At 34.9% G+C, this 18,947-nt stretch overlaps 2 protein-coding genes across 9 annotated transcripts in view; both read left to right on the plus strand.

The window, feature by feature from the left end:
- Positions 1–5,310, plus strand: part of LOC131949721 (kinesin-like protein KIF13B) — a 279,264-nt gene extending 273,954 nt beyond the window's left edge. For all 8 annotated transcript variants that reach the window (XM_059311582.1, XM_059311583.1, XM_059311585.1 and 5 more), the window contains one exon: positions 248–5,310. In XM_059311582.1, the coding sequence (XP_059167565.1) occupies positions 248–492 (245 nt within the window). In that variant the 3' untranslated portion in view covers positions 493–5,310. The remainder of the gene's footprint in view (positions 1–247) is intronic.
- An 8,862-nt stretch (positions 5,311–14,172) lies between these two features.
- LOC131949706 (arginase-1) overlaps positions 14,173–18,947 on the plus strand; it is a 30,296-nt gene continuing 25,521 nt past the window's right edge. The window contains exons 1-2 of the mRNA XM_059311570.1: positions 14,173–14,242; positions 15,351–15,417. The gene's annotated coding sequence lies outside the window, so the exon portion shown is untranslated. The remainder of the gene's footprint in view (positions 14,243–15,350; positions 15,418–18,947) is intronic.

Below are 18,947 nucleotides of genomic sequence, written 5' to 3' on the forward strand. Positions count from 1 at the left end.
TCTCTCACACCATCTCTAGATCTACCTTTCCTGTGGACTTGACAGTTGTTTTAGATTTCTCTCACACCATCTCTAGATCTACCTTTCCTGTGGACTTGACAGTTGTTTTAGATTTCTCTCACACCATCTCTAGATCTACCTTTCCTGTGGACTTGACAGTTGTTTTAGATTTCTCTCACACCATCTCTAGATCTACCTTTCCTGTGGACTTGACAGTTGTTTTACTCTCACCTTCTCTGTGTTTCAGGTAAAAACGACGGTGCCGTCAAGGGGATCAGGTACTTCCAGTGCAGGTCGCGCCACGGCGTGTTTGTCCAGCCTGACAAACTGGTCTGGGACAAGAAGAGGAAGAACTCCCAGAAGGGAGGTAACCCCTACAACAGGCGGAGCATGCCTGGCCTGGGGGGGTCCCTGACAAACCTGACAGGGGGAGTCAACTCTGGGTCATCCTACATGAAGTCAACCACATCCAGCAGTCTGAAGAAAAAATAAAGTTGTCTGCCCCTGGTAGCCACAGTTGGATCAGTATCATTCATAAGCATTGAACAATTTAATCAAATGGTGAAAAAAAGAAAATATGTTGACGATATTTTTTTTAATACTGGTGTTCATGTAATATTTAAACAAGGATTCTGTATGTATAGGGGGCTGCTCACTGCAGAGAAGGTTTGGGTCAGTTTATGTATAACCACTTTTTTTATGGTTAAGAAAACCGGTAAGCTTTATGTGTACATATTAGAACAAGCTGTCTTCTACGAGTAACATACAGACTGATGTCCAGTCTAGTAAAGAGAATTAAAATGTTTTAGTCCATATGTAATGATCAGTTGTTTTACTGTCTTATTGTATTAGAAATTTCTAGGATGAGCAGTTTTGCATATCTAGGTAAATGAATTATAAGAGCAAATTTCTGCAACAGAAACTGGCTTTAAAATATCAAATCCTTACATTTCTGTACAAATATTTGAAAATGGAACTTAAGTGGAACTTACCCAATTTAGTTTTTATTTTAACTGTAAGCTTACTAGTTAATCCCACAGCAGGATTAATCTTACAAGACTACACCAGATTATATGGGGCTGGCATTCCTGATCTTGTCAGCTTGTCCATTTTTAAAATGTCAAGTAGTTTTGTCAAGTTTCTGGTCAATGACAAGTGTCTCAGGCTGACCAGTTCTAGTTCCCTGTCTACTGAGTGCCCATGGGTCTGACCCAGTATCATGGGTCTGACCCAGTATCATGGGTTGGACTGGACACAGTGCATTTGACTTAGATGAAGCAATGTATTCTGGTGGGGAAACTTTCACATTTTCTTTAACAACAGCTGTAAAAAAAAAATTTGGTGTTTAATTTTATCTAGACTACCTGTACAAAATAAAACTCTAAAGACACGTAACTTCAATGAGACAGGCATGATTTGTAAACTTGAGCAAAGTAAAACCATCTCTCTGTACACAATTAATACACAGAGACTTGTTGTGTGTACATTTGATCTTGTGTACATTCTTTCTTTGCCAAGCTTTGTTTTTTTGTATACATTTATTTTAATGAAACCATTTTGTATTGCTTATCATTCCATTTTCATAATTTATTAGCATGAATTCTTCCTGGATCTTCAAAAAATTTGCAAAGAAAAAAATCTTTTCGATTGTTAAAATTAAGAATTAATGTTGGTTTTTGTTAAATAAGGATTTGCTTACGCATTTTGGTATTTGCTGTGAATTGGACAAAAATTACAAAGTATATACAGATAGGCATATCTTCAAGCGGACTGTATTGAAGCATTATCTGGCAATTTATTAATTGGATCATTTTCTTCATTGAAAGTTTCACCCTAACTACTGTATTCTAGTTGTTACATTTTTAATGTTCATATTTTATTAGTAACAAACACATTTTATTTTTCAAAATATTCTGTTTTATTTTATTCTAAGCACTTTTAATTGTAAAAAAAAAATCACAATTGATTTATTCAAGTAAAATTTGTATTTTATGAATTAAGAATTATTTACCTTTCAAGCTATGTGATACAAATTCTCATAATTTTAATATACTTTATCGTGGTGTGAAATTTCAATAACTTTTAATCTGGGTTGTGTGAATTCAATTTTTTTTGTAATTATTTTTTGTAGGTTGTTTAATGCCAATATATGCCGTAGTTGGAGCTGCTGACATGTCATGTCAAATGACATGTCAGTATTGTACATGTCATACACATGACATGTCATGAGGTATGTGGACGGTGTGCGGTTTCAATGCCAAGCGATGTATATAATCAAATCAACACGTATTTTACACATGTATATTTAGTGCATCCAATTGTGTGCAATACTCCCCCCTCCCTTCAGCACAATAGAAATTTTTTTTTCACACAGTAACATTCCTAACTTTGTTGGTTTTTTTTTTTTTATCTAAAAGATTTTTTGTTTTAGATATTTGTCAACTTTTGTAAATTTATTGCAGTTGTTTTGTAAATCTAGTGAACTATGATCAGACTTTAAATCATTTAATCTACAGACCACTGTTTCTGTTGTATAACTTTGACTAGTTTTCTCATCAAATCAACAATTTTAATTCATTAATTCTGTAGGTAACTGTTTTTTTTTTACTGTTGTCATGTTACATTAAAATATCAGGCATTTATCCATCTATGACATTTTTTTGCTTGAAAAACTTTTTTTTTTCAAAATAAAAGGGAAATAAGAAAGGAGATGATTTTAGAAATAAAGTTAACTGTCAGTTCCAAATTATCATCCATCTAGAGCTACTATGTGAAGTTAGCTTTCTCTTGCTCCTGATGTGAAGTTAGCTTCATCTCTTGTTCCTGATGTGAATGTAGCTTCATACTCAGCTACATTTATCTCTTGCCAGTTTATGTTAAACAAGTGAGGTCTTAAGTTTCTTCTCTCCGTGATTCCATCGACACGACTTTCAATTGTAGCTACATAATGTTCTTTACGTACCTCTTTTATGCCAACATGGCATTTCTCTATTGACCTTTGACATGCAGGTCAATGACCTGTAAGAACTGCCAGCCCTAGTTTATTGTCCCTACAAATCTGTGTATATGTTCTCTGATAAATGGCAAATCTATTTACTTTGGCATCATAGGTCTCTATCCTATTCCCTGGGTCAAGAAAGGTTTATGGTCTGGTCATTTTCTGCCTGAATCAAGGCAGTATGTAATGTACTTAAGGCATCAAGCATTGCTTTCATAGTAGGTGATCATGTCCATCCATACCATCATGCTTTAGGATGCTGTGATACCATTGGTCAGTTAACAGAATATTGTAACAGCTGGTTTTAAAATTTGTACCAAAGTGTGGGTTAAAAGATTAATTAATCAACAGATTGTAAATAAAGAATTACCAAATCTGTTTTTTGCTTACAAAACCAGCTTTTTATCTGGCCAAAGAATGCTAAAACAAAATAGATGTATTGACCTTGTCAGTTTAATGACTAAAACAGAGTCTATTTTATTTTCACTTTTTTTCAAATGTTTGCACATTCTATCCGATATTCAATTATGTTTAAATTTTTTTTTTCGTATTTGCAAATCTGAAACCTCTTTCTCCTGCTATGTAGAGATAATTAACTCAGTCTAAATTCTTGAGTGAAACCAGTGATTCAAATAGCATCTCCACCAAAGGAAATAAGAAAGTGGACGAGATACTTAATAATTTAATGGTAAAACAATCTGGTTGATAAGGGTACGAGTTAACTGTGATTTGGGTCTACACTGTTATTTAACGTACATGGAGGTGCATGTTATCTAACTCCCTGTCACAACTGTAAATACTTTTTATATCCAATTTTTTTTTCTAAGTGTTTTATAAAAAAAATTAAATGAAGACATTTTTTTTTCCTGTTCCTTAACATTACTGTTTGTTTTTTGTTTTTTTTTTATCTGTGTTGCTATTTTTAGATTTGTGTACTTTAGTCCACGGTGACTGAAAAAAACTTAAATGATGAATAAAAACAAGATGACTTTTACGTAGCACATTATGTTGTTGTAACATCATTAGTCTGTCCACACGCAACATTAGTCTATGTCCATACGATATTTGATTGTGCACATACAACGTGGGTCTATGCCCATACATAATTTGTCTGTCCATACATTTGTCTTTGCCCGTACACATTTGTCTGTTCCCAGACAAAATTAGTCTGTCGTCATACAATATTTGTCTGTGTCCGTACATCATTTGTCTGCCCATACGTTTGTGCTCATACGTTTGTCTGTGGCCATACAACATTGATTGTCCCAAAATTTTATTACATATTGTGTCTTCAACAATTTTACTTCACTCATAAAATACTATTGCGGCATAGTTTGTTAATCAACAGATTTGTTGATTAACAAATATGTTGATTAATGTGCTGTCCTTAATGAGATTATATCTTTTGTTTTGTGCTAAGGTTGTAACATTTGTAATTTGTCCACACTTGTCATACGTTTGACATACCAGAGTAAACTAACATTTGTCTCTCCGCTTCCTAAGTGGGACATTTTCAATTTTATTTTCAAGCAATAAGTTTTTACTTCGAAAACAGATTTTAATTTGATTACAAGTTATACAAAATTTCTAATTTGATATCTGAAAAATTGAATTCAATGGTATTTTTTAAAAATGTGGATTGGGAAAAAAAATTAAATTTTATTTATTTTTATTTTTTAATTTGTATTGCATAATTCTCTTTTGTAATTTTTTTAGGCATAATTTATCTTTTGAATACTGTAACTTAATGTAATTGTTTTTCATGCTAAGATCAATTTTTTCCTGGTGAGTTTTGTGGCCAGATCAAGCTTGTTTTTGGTCTGATGGGTTTAATAAGATGTGTCTGTTGAGGGAGTTGACAAAATCATTGTTTCAAGTTAATGAAGGGACAAATTTACTTTTTACATTGTAACTTAAAAGTTGTCATTAACACTACTTAAATTAAATTTAATATGGTTTTGTTTTCTGTACATTTCCCCATTCTAGATTTTTTAATATAATTTTTTAAAAGGAGTAAATTACTTCCCTTTTAGTGTGAGTTACATCCCCTTATTAATTGTTTAGTTTCTCAATGTTTTAGAAGGCAGTGTACATACTCAGTGTCATGATCAATTGTTGAATATTAATTCACTGGAGCAGATGTCAAATGAGAAAGAAAACCAGACAATTAAAAAGTCGTTTATTTATCTGCAGCTCGCCTGGATTTGAACCCACACCTTGGGGTGGGGTCAGGGTTGTAGCTGTTCTCCTTTGTCTCAGCTTACTATAACAGAGCATCTGAAATTATGAAATAAAAACATATGTTCACAGTTGCTGGTGTTTTATTGTGCTGGATGGTAGATGATGTGTGATATCAGGATGTTGGGGTGTATAGTGTGCTGTGATGTTGCAGTAGTATGATGTGTTTCAGTTTGGCCATCTACTCCAATGGCATCTTCTACCTCTCTACGCCTTGCTTCTCTAAGCATTTCATTTTGTCTTTCTCCGTCAACATCATAACTGTCCCAATGCTTTAAGAAATTTCTATTGTTACTTAGATGCTCCCTAACTTCGTCTTTATCATTTGCATCCCATGGCTCAATTGCCCTGTACTGTCCATCTACTAGCTGGACGCGAGGTGCGTATGTGTGGTGTTGGGTGTTCAGTGTTTTGGGGGCAAGTTGTGTGCCACTAAGTTGATCAAAGAAATGTTGCATGTTGGTAGTAAGATGACATGTGACATAGCCTGGTTGATATCACGTGACATCCAAATGTCTTTGACATCAAGATGTCCAGGAAGTTAATCACTACACGCCATCATGTTTGAGGCAGAACTACAACGGTTATACCTTTGGTTCCCTAATGAACCTCTCCCACTAAAACATTCCCACTGTATGATCAACTTTAGCTGCCACAAACCAGTTGTTTTTCCTCTGTGAAAATAGTGCTGCATAAACCATTATCACGGTCTACTTGCTCGATTTATTGCTAACCCAGCCTCAACACTAGCCCTTCTCCTGGTCCTTACAGAAGCGTTTCTATGGTAACCAACATCTCAGTAGACTACTTATGTGTGAAATAGTACCCAGGTAACAGCGTACACAGACCTCTGACGTCACACCTACCTTACCTCACCCGTTTAAAGATAAGAAAAAAAACGTAGCGCTTGGGTGAGTACTGCCGCAGGTAAATCTCGCTTGAGTGGTTTTGTACATCTTTTAAACATTAGCCAAGTTGTTTGATGCTTCCGTTGGTAAAATGTTTTACATTAACACGGTTGCCTTGGTTAAGGTTCCTTACCTGTTGATTAGTTTAGAACTTCATTCAAAATAACATCGATAAATTGTTAACAAACTATTTCTATCACATAATATATATATATATAGCCTATATAATATATATATATATATATATATATATATATATGTATATGTATATATTGGGGGTGGGGGGCTTTTTAGCAAAACCTCAAAATAAAGACTATGAATCGTTATGGACGAACGCTTCGAGACAAATTTGCTAGATCCGTCATTGTGAACACGTTCACTGCAATAATAAACAGGCTCAGCTGTAAAAACACAGTTGTCCCCCTTTGTTTTCTTGTTCCTAATGGGCGTAACCAGGATGTCTAAACAGGTATTGGGGGAAAGTGCGACAAAACTCGGTTAAGTTTTTTTGTCTTACTTTATAAAATATATTTCTGGGCCTTGGATATTATTTTAAGTTTTCGTCGTTATTTTATTTGCTTAACAATTTTAAAGTCTTTTGTGTTGGTGTTTTTATTTATTTTCTCCATATTTAATGCACATATTTAACGTTTGTTGGTTTGTTTTGCAACTTAAATTGAGAAATTTGAACTTTTGTTGCAAGGGCCTTTTTCAATGAACTACTTCAATGATGGTAACTAAAATTATTATAAATGCTAATATTGAAGACACAAAATACATAAAGGGTATTTTAATGGTGAGAAATTATGTGGCTTAGGACAAGGGAGTGAAGGATTAAGTGAAGGATTAAGTAATTATGTGAATGATTAAGCCATTATTTGAAAGAAGGAGTAATTATGTGAAAGATAAAGTCATTATTTGAAAGTCATGTTTTTACCGATGAAGACATTATGTTAATGATTAAGTCATTTTTTCGGCCGGTGAGGTCATTATTTAAATGAATTAGACATGGTTTGAACGAGTGAACATTAAATGAATGGTGTCTCGCTATGTCCGTAGGTTTAAGATGGTGTTGGCCTAGTTTCTGTCTCTCAGTTGACGGCTTGTTAAAGTTCAAGGCCGGTGCCTGACCGAGTGTAACGTTCACCTTAACATGTGAATGTTTGTTGATTCCCATGCATGACTGAGCACTGGCCTGCAGTAAATTGACCGAGAGAGGGAATCATATTTACCCCGGTTTCTTCGTAGTTGATGTTTTGTGTACGTTGTGTTGTTGCTACATGGTGCTGTAATTACAAGTGTAAAGTTACAAGTGTTCAAAGTAAGTTAGTTACAAGTTACAGATTTCCAAGTTACACGTGATCCAAGTTAAAGGTGTACCTTCTTACAGGTGTTCCAAGTTAAAGGTGTTCCATCTTACAGGTGTTCCAAGTTAAAGGTGTACCTTCTTACAGGTGTTCCAAGTTAAAGGTGTTCCTTCTTACAGGTGTTCCAAGTTAAAGGTGTTCCTTCTTACAGGTGTTCCAAGTTAAAGGTGTTCCTTCTTACAGGTGTTCCAAGTTTAAAGGTGTTCCAAAATCCAAGTTACAGGTGTTCCATCTTACAGGTGTTCTAAGTAACAGGTGTCCCCCCCCCCCCCCCCCGGGCATGTAAGGGCGCCGAAAGTTTAAAGTAACCTCCCCACCACCCCGAGAAAAAAATTTCTAAAAGAAACACTGTTGTTCTAGGCGAAGGTGTTTGTAGAAATTCGGAGGAGTGGGTGGGGAGTGGGGGGGGGGGGGGGGTGGGTTGTAGTCCGAAACACCAATGAAACTTCGTCCTCTCCTGCAAACAAAATGGCGCGACAGAATGAGTACACGACTTAGGCAACACCTGACCACGTGACGTAAGCTCCATGTTGAAAAGTTGTGCTACAAAAAAACTGGTGTCTGTATTTGGTAGTTCAGTTGTAAAACAAAAATGGAAAATAGAATATTAGATACGTGTTAAGTTTAAAAATAGAATGACGCAATTCCGCTTGATTGTGATTGATTAACAAATCGGTTGGCAATTTACATATTTTTTTACTGAGAATATCAAGATTACATGCCATGTTGAACTAGTGAAGCACACATCAAACGGAATAGTTATCTCCCCTCATCATCACTTCAATAGTCACCTACATATATTCTTAAACCAAGGGAAATAATCAATTGTTCTTTTCCTAATAATCAAGACAAGTACAAACATATGCATTAGTAATAACGTACACGGGGAAATTATTTTTATTTTTTATTATTAATTTTAAAATGTAGATTGTATTTTTTATGTATTAACTTACTAACAATTTTACTCAATTTTCATATTATATTTAAAATTTGACAGTAGATGAAACAGAAAACGTACACAGCGGTCTGAAAAACTATATTAACATAAATAGTAGTGGATTTTAATATTTTATGTTACCAGAAAAATTAGAAAATCAGATATTCTCTAAGTTATTCTTAAGAATACCTCTGCTATGTACACAATCAGGATATATCAACGTTGTTATTTACTTTTCCTAGGTATTACATAAATTGCGCAAGCGTTGTATAGAATGACAAGAACTGCTCAGGCAAAGTGAAAAACTCGCAGATTGCAAAAAGTCTTTAGTAACAACATTTAAAACCTAAACCTAGCCTTAACCTCAACCTTAACCATAACTATAACCCTAACTATAACCCTAAACCTAACCATAACGCTAACAAGCGTATTCTACACTCTGCCTGTTTGTTGTTGGGTACGTTATAGAATGACCAGGAAATGCTTGAAATATTGATGTATTTTATACTTTGACGACCCAATTCAGGCAGCATACAAAAAAATACATATTGCCTTGGTAGTTTATAGAATGCAGGTTTTTACACTTTGCCGGAAACTTATATATTACTTAAGCTCATGTATTTAAAACTGTATAAAACTACAAAATAACTTATTTTTTATTATTTTCTGATAAAATAAATTTATTTAAAAAATAAAAAACTGTGTAAGGACTTCTATGGATATAGCTAATATAGCTGTTTGAAATGGAAGAATTGTTTACATGATGTGTCTTATTGCACTCAACCAAGGCTGCTTTTAATATTTATAATACTTTTTTTCTTTAATCCCATATATATTTCAGCTCTACTTGTAAGCCCACCCTACCAAAAAAAACCTTCTCATTTTTATATATCTTTACAGAACATTGAATCACCATTTAGTTAAACATTTAAATTTTCAGGTTTAGAAATAAAAATTTCAATTAAACGTTGTGTGTTAGTAATACGTATAAGCAAACTATCTTCATTGAATGAAAGTACGTGTCAGAAAGAAGTATTTCTATTGTAAATCTTTATCAGTCCTGACAGGCAGATGATGAAAACTGTAATAATTAATCCATCAGTCATGAGGTAGCAGTAGCGTAGCGAGGGGGGGGGGGCGGGGGGGGGGGGACATATGTCCCCGGGCGCCGACCTTAGGGGGCGCCAAAATGGGTTGGAAAAATAAATTGAAAGGTTGAGGGGGGTGCAAATCGAAAAGTTTGTCCCTGGGCGCCAGGACGGGTCGCTGCGCCTCTGTGAGGTAGCGTAATCCACGGTTTCCAAGAGCGCCCGGCGACGCCCCTTACACCAGGGCGGTCGAAGAGGGTGTGTTTTACCCCACCTTTACGAAGGGTACACTCGAGGTTTTAATACAGCTCACTCTGGGGCGTTGGGGCGGCAGTCTGGACAAGCCCGCGCCCCAGCAAGTAAAATTGAAAGAAAGTACCAACATTGTTTACATTTAAATAACCCGACGGAACTTTTGTCAAAGTTAGTAGATCTATTAGCGTGCAGCAGTATTTAAAAATTGTATCCCACACCATATTGCTATACTATTTTTACAATGTTTCGTTCCTTTTAGTTTTTAATTTTAGAAGTCTCTTAAGCTAATAGAAAGTCTACTACACTAGTTTATACTTAGACAAAGATAAGGTCTATGGTTTAATTTGGAGTTTTAGTATAGAAAATGTCTTCAAATTATCAATTTCTTTGTTTCCTCTCACGATTCGCTCACCTGAGACCATCTTCGCCGCTAACCCGACATTTAAAAATTTTTTGGTGACTTGCGGTTCACTTGACCCATCGATCTAGTGACGTCATTGGTTTCTGTGTCTTCTATGTGGGACGACGCCATGCAGTCAAGCGAAACACAAGTTCAACTGCCCCTCCCCCATCCCCCTACCCTAACTATGGTTGACCTATTTCTAGGCAGTGTCACAACGCTTGTCACCCCCCCCCCCACCTCCAGCTCTTACCCCAGCACCCTCTCCCCGCTGGCAGAGGCGTATCTAGGGGAGGGCATGTGGAACGCCCCCACCCTAGGGAGGCGCCAAATGGATTCGAAAATAAGATTATATTGAGCTGCTTTAACTGCATTCTACACAGTCGAAGTTCAGAAAATAGACTGCTACGTGTCGGTTGCCTTATACGTATACACACGTACGCTCACACACACACACACTATATATATATATATATATATATATATATATATATATATATATATATATATATATATATATATATATATATATATATATATATATATATCTATAGGCGTAGCGAGGGGGGGGGGCGGTGGGTAAGGACCGCACCGAGTGACACCATTTAGGAGGGGGGGATGACACCAAGGCAAAAAATAGTAAAATATGTAGAGAAAATTTCAGGGGGGAGGGTGGAAATCGAAAGTCGAGGTGGGGTGGTGCAAATCGAAAATTCCAGGGGAGGGTGCAAATCGAAAGTTCGAGGGGAGGGTGCAAATCGAAAGTTCGTGTGGGTGCAAATCTGAAGTTTGGGGGGGGGGGGGGTGCAAATCGAAAATTGGAAGTTTGTCCCCGTGAAGAGAATAGTCGCTACGCCTCTGGGGGGGGTGGTGACACTATTAAGTGCCGCACCGACCTCCTCGCTACGCCACTGTATATATATATATATATATATATATATATATATATATATATATATATATATATATATATATATATATATATATGTATATATATATATATATATATATATATATATATATATATATATATATATATATATATATATATATGTGTGTATATATATATATATATATATATATATATATATATATATATATATATATATATATATATATATGTGTATATATATATATATATATATATATATATATATAGTGTCTGTGTGTGAGAGTCTATGTATGTCTGTGTGTGTGTGATTTATTATGATTTTTCCACTGTTTGTATAACATGATTTTCCGAGCCTTCCTTTGAGCTTCGTCCTTCACCCCTGTTTCGGTAATGAAGACATTTCCCCCACTCCAGCTGATTTCTTTCAAACGTGACACTACGTTGGACAAAATAAGCAAGTAGTGTTAACTTCAGTAGCGTACGCAGGGGGGGGAGCAGGGGGAGCGGCCGCTCCCCCTCTTACCATTTTTAGCAAAGTGGCGCCTTTTTGGAAACTTTTTAAACTCTAAGTTTTAAGCAATGTTATTTGTTAAAAAAATATTTTTGGTCGGCACATATATGTAAATCACAAGATTTCTTTTCATGCAGCAATTAAGCATTATTGTACTAGTCTAGTAGTGTCTACGTTTACAACACGTATTAATAGCTGCATCAGTTTTCTATTCTAAAAATAACCACTACGATGCATTAGAATTTTTAAAAATCCTCTACAGGTAGACTTGGCAAGAGGGGTGTTAAGTTTAAGGCAACTGTATAATGTATTTGCTTTCGAAAATTGCATTAGAAAATGTTATACATAAAACTTCACACATAATTTAAATTACTTTATATATACAGTTTGAATCGTGTGATTAATTTTTTAAAAATTACTATACAGAAACAAATACAACTGATGTGGCACCTCTATTTAAATTTACTTATGGGCAAGCTGCGTAGCGGTGGGGAAATTTTGACAAGGTCAACAACGTCGTCACGATGAAGTAGTAGTATTCTTACAGTTTGGGCGATAGTGATAAGATTACAAATTATATGAAACAGTTACAACCCCCCTCCCCCATGGACCCCTCTGTAAAAAAAAAAAATATTGTCATAATACCACTGCTACTTATTTAAATATATTTCTGAATCAGTATACATGTGTAATATATATGTATGTTTAGAACATTCATCTAAAAACTGACGCTATGTTCACTCTGAGTTGGTTATCTTCCCCCCCCCCCCCACACACACCTCACCACCACAATTGTGTAGAGCGACATTAATGTCACACCTAGGTATACACTAGGTTGGATAATTGACCTAAAGTGACCGGACAGTAAAAGGGTGTGTGAGCAATACAGTGATCTAACCCATACCTATCACTATGTTAAAAATGATCTTTAAGGAAAACAAAGAAGCAGTAGTTAATTAAAAAAATATATGATCTGAACTAAAATACCGACATGTAGTTAAATGTAGGCTGTTATTCCGAATGTGTTTCAATTGTATCGAAAAGCGTGGTTTTATACCAACTCTGATTTCAAAAACTTTCATTATGCTGTAATGCTTTAGCATTTATGATAATGATATATTTAATTCTGATTATAGACAAAAACATTTTATAAACACGAATAGTGTTAAATAATTTCATTATATTCTAAAGTAATTGTTTATTCGTTTTGACATTTATAATTAAATGTGTAGCTATATACATATTTATATTAAGAGAGTGATTATTTCCCCTATTTCACTTGTCTTAAATAATTTCCCAGAAATTATTATGTAAGAAATTTTTTTACAAGAATTACAAAACAGATTGTGTTACGTTCATTGTTTTTTGTTGTATATTTTGTTTGTTTTTTTTTTGTTTAGATTGATACAATTTTTGTTTTGTCGGCCTACATTGTGTGTTTTTTTTTATTTCTTCAGAGTGCTACTTTCAATTTATTTTACATCATAGCGAACTAATGACATACATCTAGTAATTATATATATATATATATATATATATATATATATATATATATATATATATATATATATATATATATATATATATATATAATACACGTATTTAGAACGTGTTTAAATTCGGCGCCTTTTTTTTGCTCTTTTCGCTCCCCCTACAACGAAAACCTGGATACGCCTCTGGTTAACTTATATATATATATATATATATATATATATATATATATATATATATATATATATATATATATATATATATATATATATATATATATTTAAAACGATGTATAATGTGTATAATGCATATAAAAGCTTATTATAGGCTACATATTTAATATATGTATAATGTATACAACTTAAGCGTGGTAAGGAGCTGTAAGATTAAGTCTCGCCCTAGCCTAAGTTATTTTAATCCTCTCAAAAACTGGTTTTAGTCTCTGAAATTATTTTAATTGGTGTCTGAGATTGACACACTTGGCATTCTCAACCGAAGCGTAAACGATTTCTCAACGACTTTTTTAGAATGCCAGTAATGAATAGACGTCACGCTTCAATGAACTTCGCGTATCTTTTAGTCGAACACTTTGGGCCACAGGTAGTAGGTTTGTTGATAAATGGGGGAGGGGGGGGGCGTGTGTTGAGAGGAGAGGGTGAGGAACTGGTACGTTTAAACTTAAGTTCACTCACAACACATCCTCAAATGTGTTGGTTTATACCGATAAGCCGTACCCACATGCTGTCATAACCTGTAAGGCTGCTTGACTCCACAGTGTAGTCTAGGTTAGGTTTACAGGGTGCTAGTGGATAGAGCTAGGATAACGGTAAGGGTAGCGATCGGGGTTGTATGGCATCAGATTTAGGCGTGTTCTTGCTTGTTGTATAATAATGCTAATTGACTAGCTATATTAGGCCCCATATATATATATATATATATATATATATATATATATATATAATTTTTTTCTGTGACTAACACGGTAGCTTAGCCCATATGGCCCAACCTCTCGACCTTGCTGTACCTGTTGAACTCCGCTGACAAAAATGGGGTGGGCACAAGTTGACACGCAGCTAATTGAACATGATTACACACCAAACATAATTGAAACGGTGGCACTGAAGATTTCAACTGATTCGAATAGCACATTAAAAAAGGTGAGTGTGTTTTCTTCAAATTATTTTGTTTGGTGGGACAAGAGGTAGCGTTTATACATTTTTTTTCTAATTTAAATTATGTATTGCAATAATGTCATTTTAAATTTCTATCTCACATTAGTTGCGTCGATTTATCGGTAAATGATTTCTGTTGATTTTATTTTAATGACTTCCTAGTTGAGCTATGAAATTATGTACACACGCCTTTATATCTCTCGCTCTCTCTCTGTATCTCCTTATATATATATATATATATATATATATATATATATATATATATATATATATATATATATATATATATATAAGCAATATGTATATACCAAAATTTTCTCTTCTGGAGCCAACTCAAACTCAATCATCCGCTAATCCTCTTTTAGTTTAAGCACGTTGAGATTTGTATTGGTAGATTATTTGAAGTAAAAAATTGTAATTAGGAGTCTATATTTAAGTAAAAAAAAGAGTACATTGAAGAAAAAAAATGTAAGTTAGGAGAGTATATTGAAGTTAAAAATTTTGAATTAGGAGAGAACATTGAAGTAAAAAATTGTGAAACAGAAACTTGATGGAAAAGATTATGATACGGACAAATCCACCGGACAATGTGTTCATGACGTCACCTAATTGAACCAACACGCCACCCCACCAGATTATTGCAAACACCTGCCTCAACCAAACCACCTACCCACCATTTTTACTACCACGATAAAAACGAAAGGGTTTCTTTGAGTCGCGGAACTATCCCCACCCCTCCCCCTCCACCCCCTCCACCCACCCCCCGTTCTGCGTCAGTTACTCGCCTTGATGAAGGTACTCACACGTGACCTTCACCCCGCACTCATCGCCCAAGCGATTTTTTCTCCAGAGGTCATAAAATTATTTTGTTTTCATGGTAACCAACTTCACACCCCAATCGCTGCAATTTTTTCTGGAGAAAGGTACCATCAAAGGGAAAAAGAAAAAAAAATAATTAAAAACTATCTTTGAAAATAATTAAGAAACGAATTGTTTTTTATTTTACTCATCTACGCTGTTAACAAATAAAAAATGTGTTGGCTTTTGATTATATAAATGCATAAATTATGATAAATTGTTTGCTAATTGGTAGGTGCGCGTTCAATTGGCGAAAACAAAGTGGCGCGCGCGGAGAAAATTTGAGATCTTCTAGAAAAACGGTGAGTGGAACTTTGTTTTGTTTTCATCTTTTAAAACACTTGCAGTATTTAAATTTGTTCGGCCTTTAATCTTTACGTTAATTTGTTTTTATAGTTAAAGGATTAAACACAACTTAATTTTTAGTCTTTTTTACTTTCTCGTATATACGAAGTATAGAGAAAGTATTGTAATCGTGCACAAAAATCACTTGAAATTTTAACATCTTTCACCGTATTACACCTCAGTCCTTCATCACATCCGAAGTTTAGAGGACTTATTTTAATCGGGCAAAAATTATCAATCCAGATTTATCAAAACTAAGAGGTTTTATGCGTAATCCAGTCTGAAAAACTGGGCTTTGCAATTCTGTCCGTATGTCTGTGTGTCTGTGTGTGTGTCCGTGTGTAAACACGATAACTTGAGTACCGTTACAGCTAGGTTGATGAAATTTCATATATAAGTATTTTATCAAAATCGTAGATCCGTATCAACTTTTGAGCGATTTCCAATAACCGGAAGTGGTACTTTTTCTACTTTGAATTTTTCAAAAGCCTATAACTTGAGTACTATTTCAGATAGATAAATGAAATTCCACAAGTAAGTATAAGATCTAATTATCTACCTTATGTTAAATTTTGAGTAGCTTCCGTTGACCGGAAGTAGTAATTTACGCTACTTCCGATTTCTCAAAAAACTAATGTAAATTTATTAAGTACTAATACTATTGCGCACTATTATACACACCTTTATTAGGCGTTCGCTTGGCGCGCAATTGTTTTTTTACTGAGATTCTATTCTATTTTTTAAAGTTTAAGTATTTAAAATGGAATAAAAATCATAACTATATCCCCAGTTACCATCCCCTGTTGTTTTATATAAGAATATTCGAGAAAGTTTAGGGGAGATCACTACCGGTTTATTTATGAATATTTTATTTAAAAATGTGTTTAAAGTCAACCAATAATCATAAAAAATGTACTACCTAGGCATTTAATTTTGTTGTTATAAAATAAGTTGTTTCCTGAGAAGATATTAAATGCGTTTTGGAGGTTTTTGCTATTTATTTCGTGGATTGAGTTCTAGATTATACTAGTTTTGTTTAGTTGATTTAGTTGTAGATATTCGTTTTTTTATTTCTTTCCGAATAATTCATGCATGTTCTATTGGTGTGTGGGTTGATCTGCACTTCATTTTCCCTCTGTAATTAATTAATTAATTGTGTGTTGCAGTTTTAAGGCATTTTTAAATGTTCGAAAATACTATTTCACTTTTTGTTATATGATATATTGTATGGTATGTTGTATTATGTAACTCGTGTAGTGCTAAAATTTGTATATATTGTGTCGCCCGATTTCATCCAAATGTTCCACTGTTTTTTTTAATTATATACTTTATTTGTTTTGTTTGAATCACATGGAACAGGTTAGAGGTCATACGATAGGATTTAGAAGTGAAGGACAAATAGTAGGTTAGAAAGGTCGAGGTCAAGGTCATATGATAAGATTTGAAGGTCAAGGTTATATGGCATGATTGGGATGCCGCTGTTATATGTAAAATAGGAAGGCCGATGTTATATGTAACATTGGATGGTCGATGTTATGTAGGATTGGGAGTCCGATGTCTTTTGTGGGATTTGAAGGCCGATGTCTTTTGTGGGATTTGAAGGCCGATGTCTTTTGTAGGATTGTGAAGGCCGATGTCTTAGATAGGATTGTGAACGCCGATGTCTTTTGTAGGATTTGAAGGCCGATGTCTTTTGTAGGATTGTGAAGGTCGATGTCTTAGGCCGATGTCTTCTGTAAGATTGTGTGTAAACTGTTTAAAATGCACTCCTATGCCGGCCTGAGAGCCATTTGACGGCTGTTTCAACAGCACGAAATTTAATTAAAACATGTAAGACAAAACATTTTTAGGTTTTTTTTAATTAAAAAGATTAATTTTGTACGGATAAAATAATACCTTATCATTAACAAATAATCCCCCTTCGACTTTGGCACTTTAATAAAATTTTGAATATCATAAAACCAGTTAGTTTTAAAATTCATTTCGAAATAAATGCCTATATTTTTTAAAGGGATATTGATGATAATTAAAACGTATCAATAGCCTAAACCGTAACCATGCCTACGGGTGATCGTAAAGGGTGTTTCAAATAATTGAGAAAAAAAGTGTTTTTAACAGAAACTTTTATCTTTACCGATTATTTTAAGGGCCAATATAGAAGCTCCCCCAACACCCCATGACTGCGATATAACAATATCCCCTACACCCCATGACTCCAATATAACAATATCCTCTACAGCCCATGACTCCGATAAAAATATCATGTACACTCTATGACTCCAATACAACAATATCCCCTACACCCAATGACTCCGATTTAACAATATCCTCTACACCCCATGACTCCAATATAACAATATCCCCTACACCCCATGACTCCTATATAACAATATCCCCTACACCCTATGACTCCGATATAACAATATCCTCTACACCCAATGACTCCGATATAACAATATCCCCTACACCCAATGACTCCGATAAAAATATCCTCTACACCCAATGACTCCGATTTAACAATACCATGTAAACTCTAAGACTCCGATACAACAATATCCCCTACACCCAATGACTCCGATAACAATATCCCTTAAACCCTATGACTCCGATTTAACAATATTCTCTACACCCTATGACTCCGACATAACAATATCCTCTACACATTATGACTCCTATATAACAATATCCCATACACCCTATGACTCCGATATATCAATATCCTCTACACCCAATGACTCCGATTTAACAATATCCCCTACACATTATGACTCCTACATACTCGTAACGCATCTAAGCTTTAGGTGTGACTTACTCTCTATAAATGGAACAAATGAGTTAACTTGCGTGTGGGTTAACGTGTGTGTGTGTGTGTTTGTGTGTGTGTGTGCGTGTGTGTGTGAGTGTGTGTGTGCGTGTGTGCGTGTGTGTGTGTGTGTTAGTGTGTGTGCGTGTGTGTGTTAACTAATATCTTGCGCCGCCTAATCAAGCGACTAAACGAAAAACGTTTTTTGTTTAAAAAATCTCCGACCGAGTACCAATTCCCTCAAAGCTTTTCGTGACGTTTCACACACAACTGCTTGATGACGTAGCACGCATAATTAGCTAAATCAACGTGTCTTAGGTAGCAAGCGAACAGGCAATTAACCCGCGATATCGAATTCCCACAGTAACTGTGGACTGGTCGCCATTTTACATTTGGCACCAGCTTCCGGTAAAAAAAAATGCTCTACTTATCCAACATTTGCGTAGGTCTAGGAAAAAACCTAACAAACACAAAGTCGGTAAAGTCGGTTAAGCTGTTAGTTGTTTCAACGCGAGAAAGTGGGTCGGTTATTTGAGGGTGGAACTTTTTTCTGATCTGGAATTTGGACAGCTGTTGTTCTAGCCTATATCTTTAGACCACGTGGAGAGCGGCGAGGGGGTACAAAACTTTTTCTCGGTGCTTTTTTTCTGCACTCTTTATTGTCATTGTAAACCGAGTTTCTTC

Source organism: Physella acuta, unplaced genomic scaffold (genome assembly GCF_028476545.2).
Source record: "Physella acuta isolate Inbredline_101_S28 unplaced genomic scaffold, ASM2847654v3 ptg000710l, whole genome shotgun sequence".
NCBI classification, from domain to species: domain Eukaryota; kingdom Metazoa; phylum Mollusca; class Gastropoda; family Physidae; genus Physella; species Physella acuta.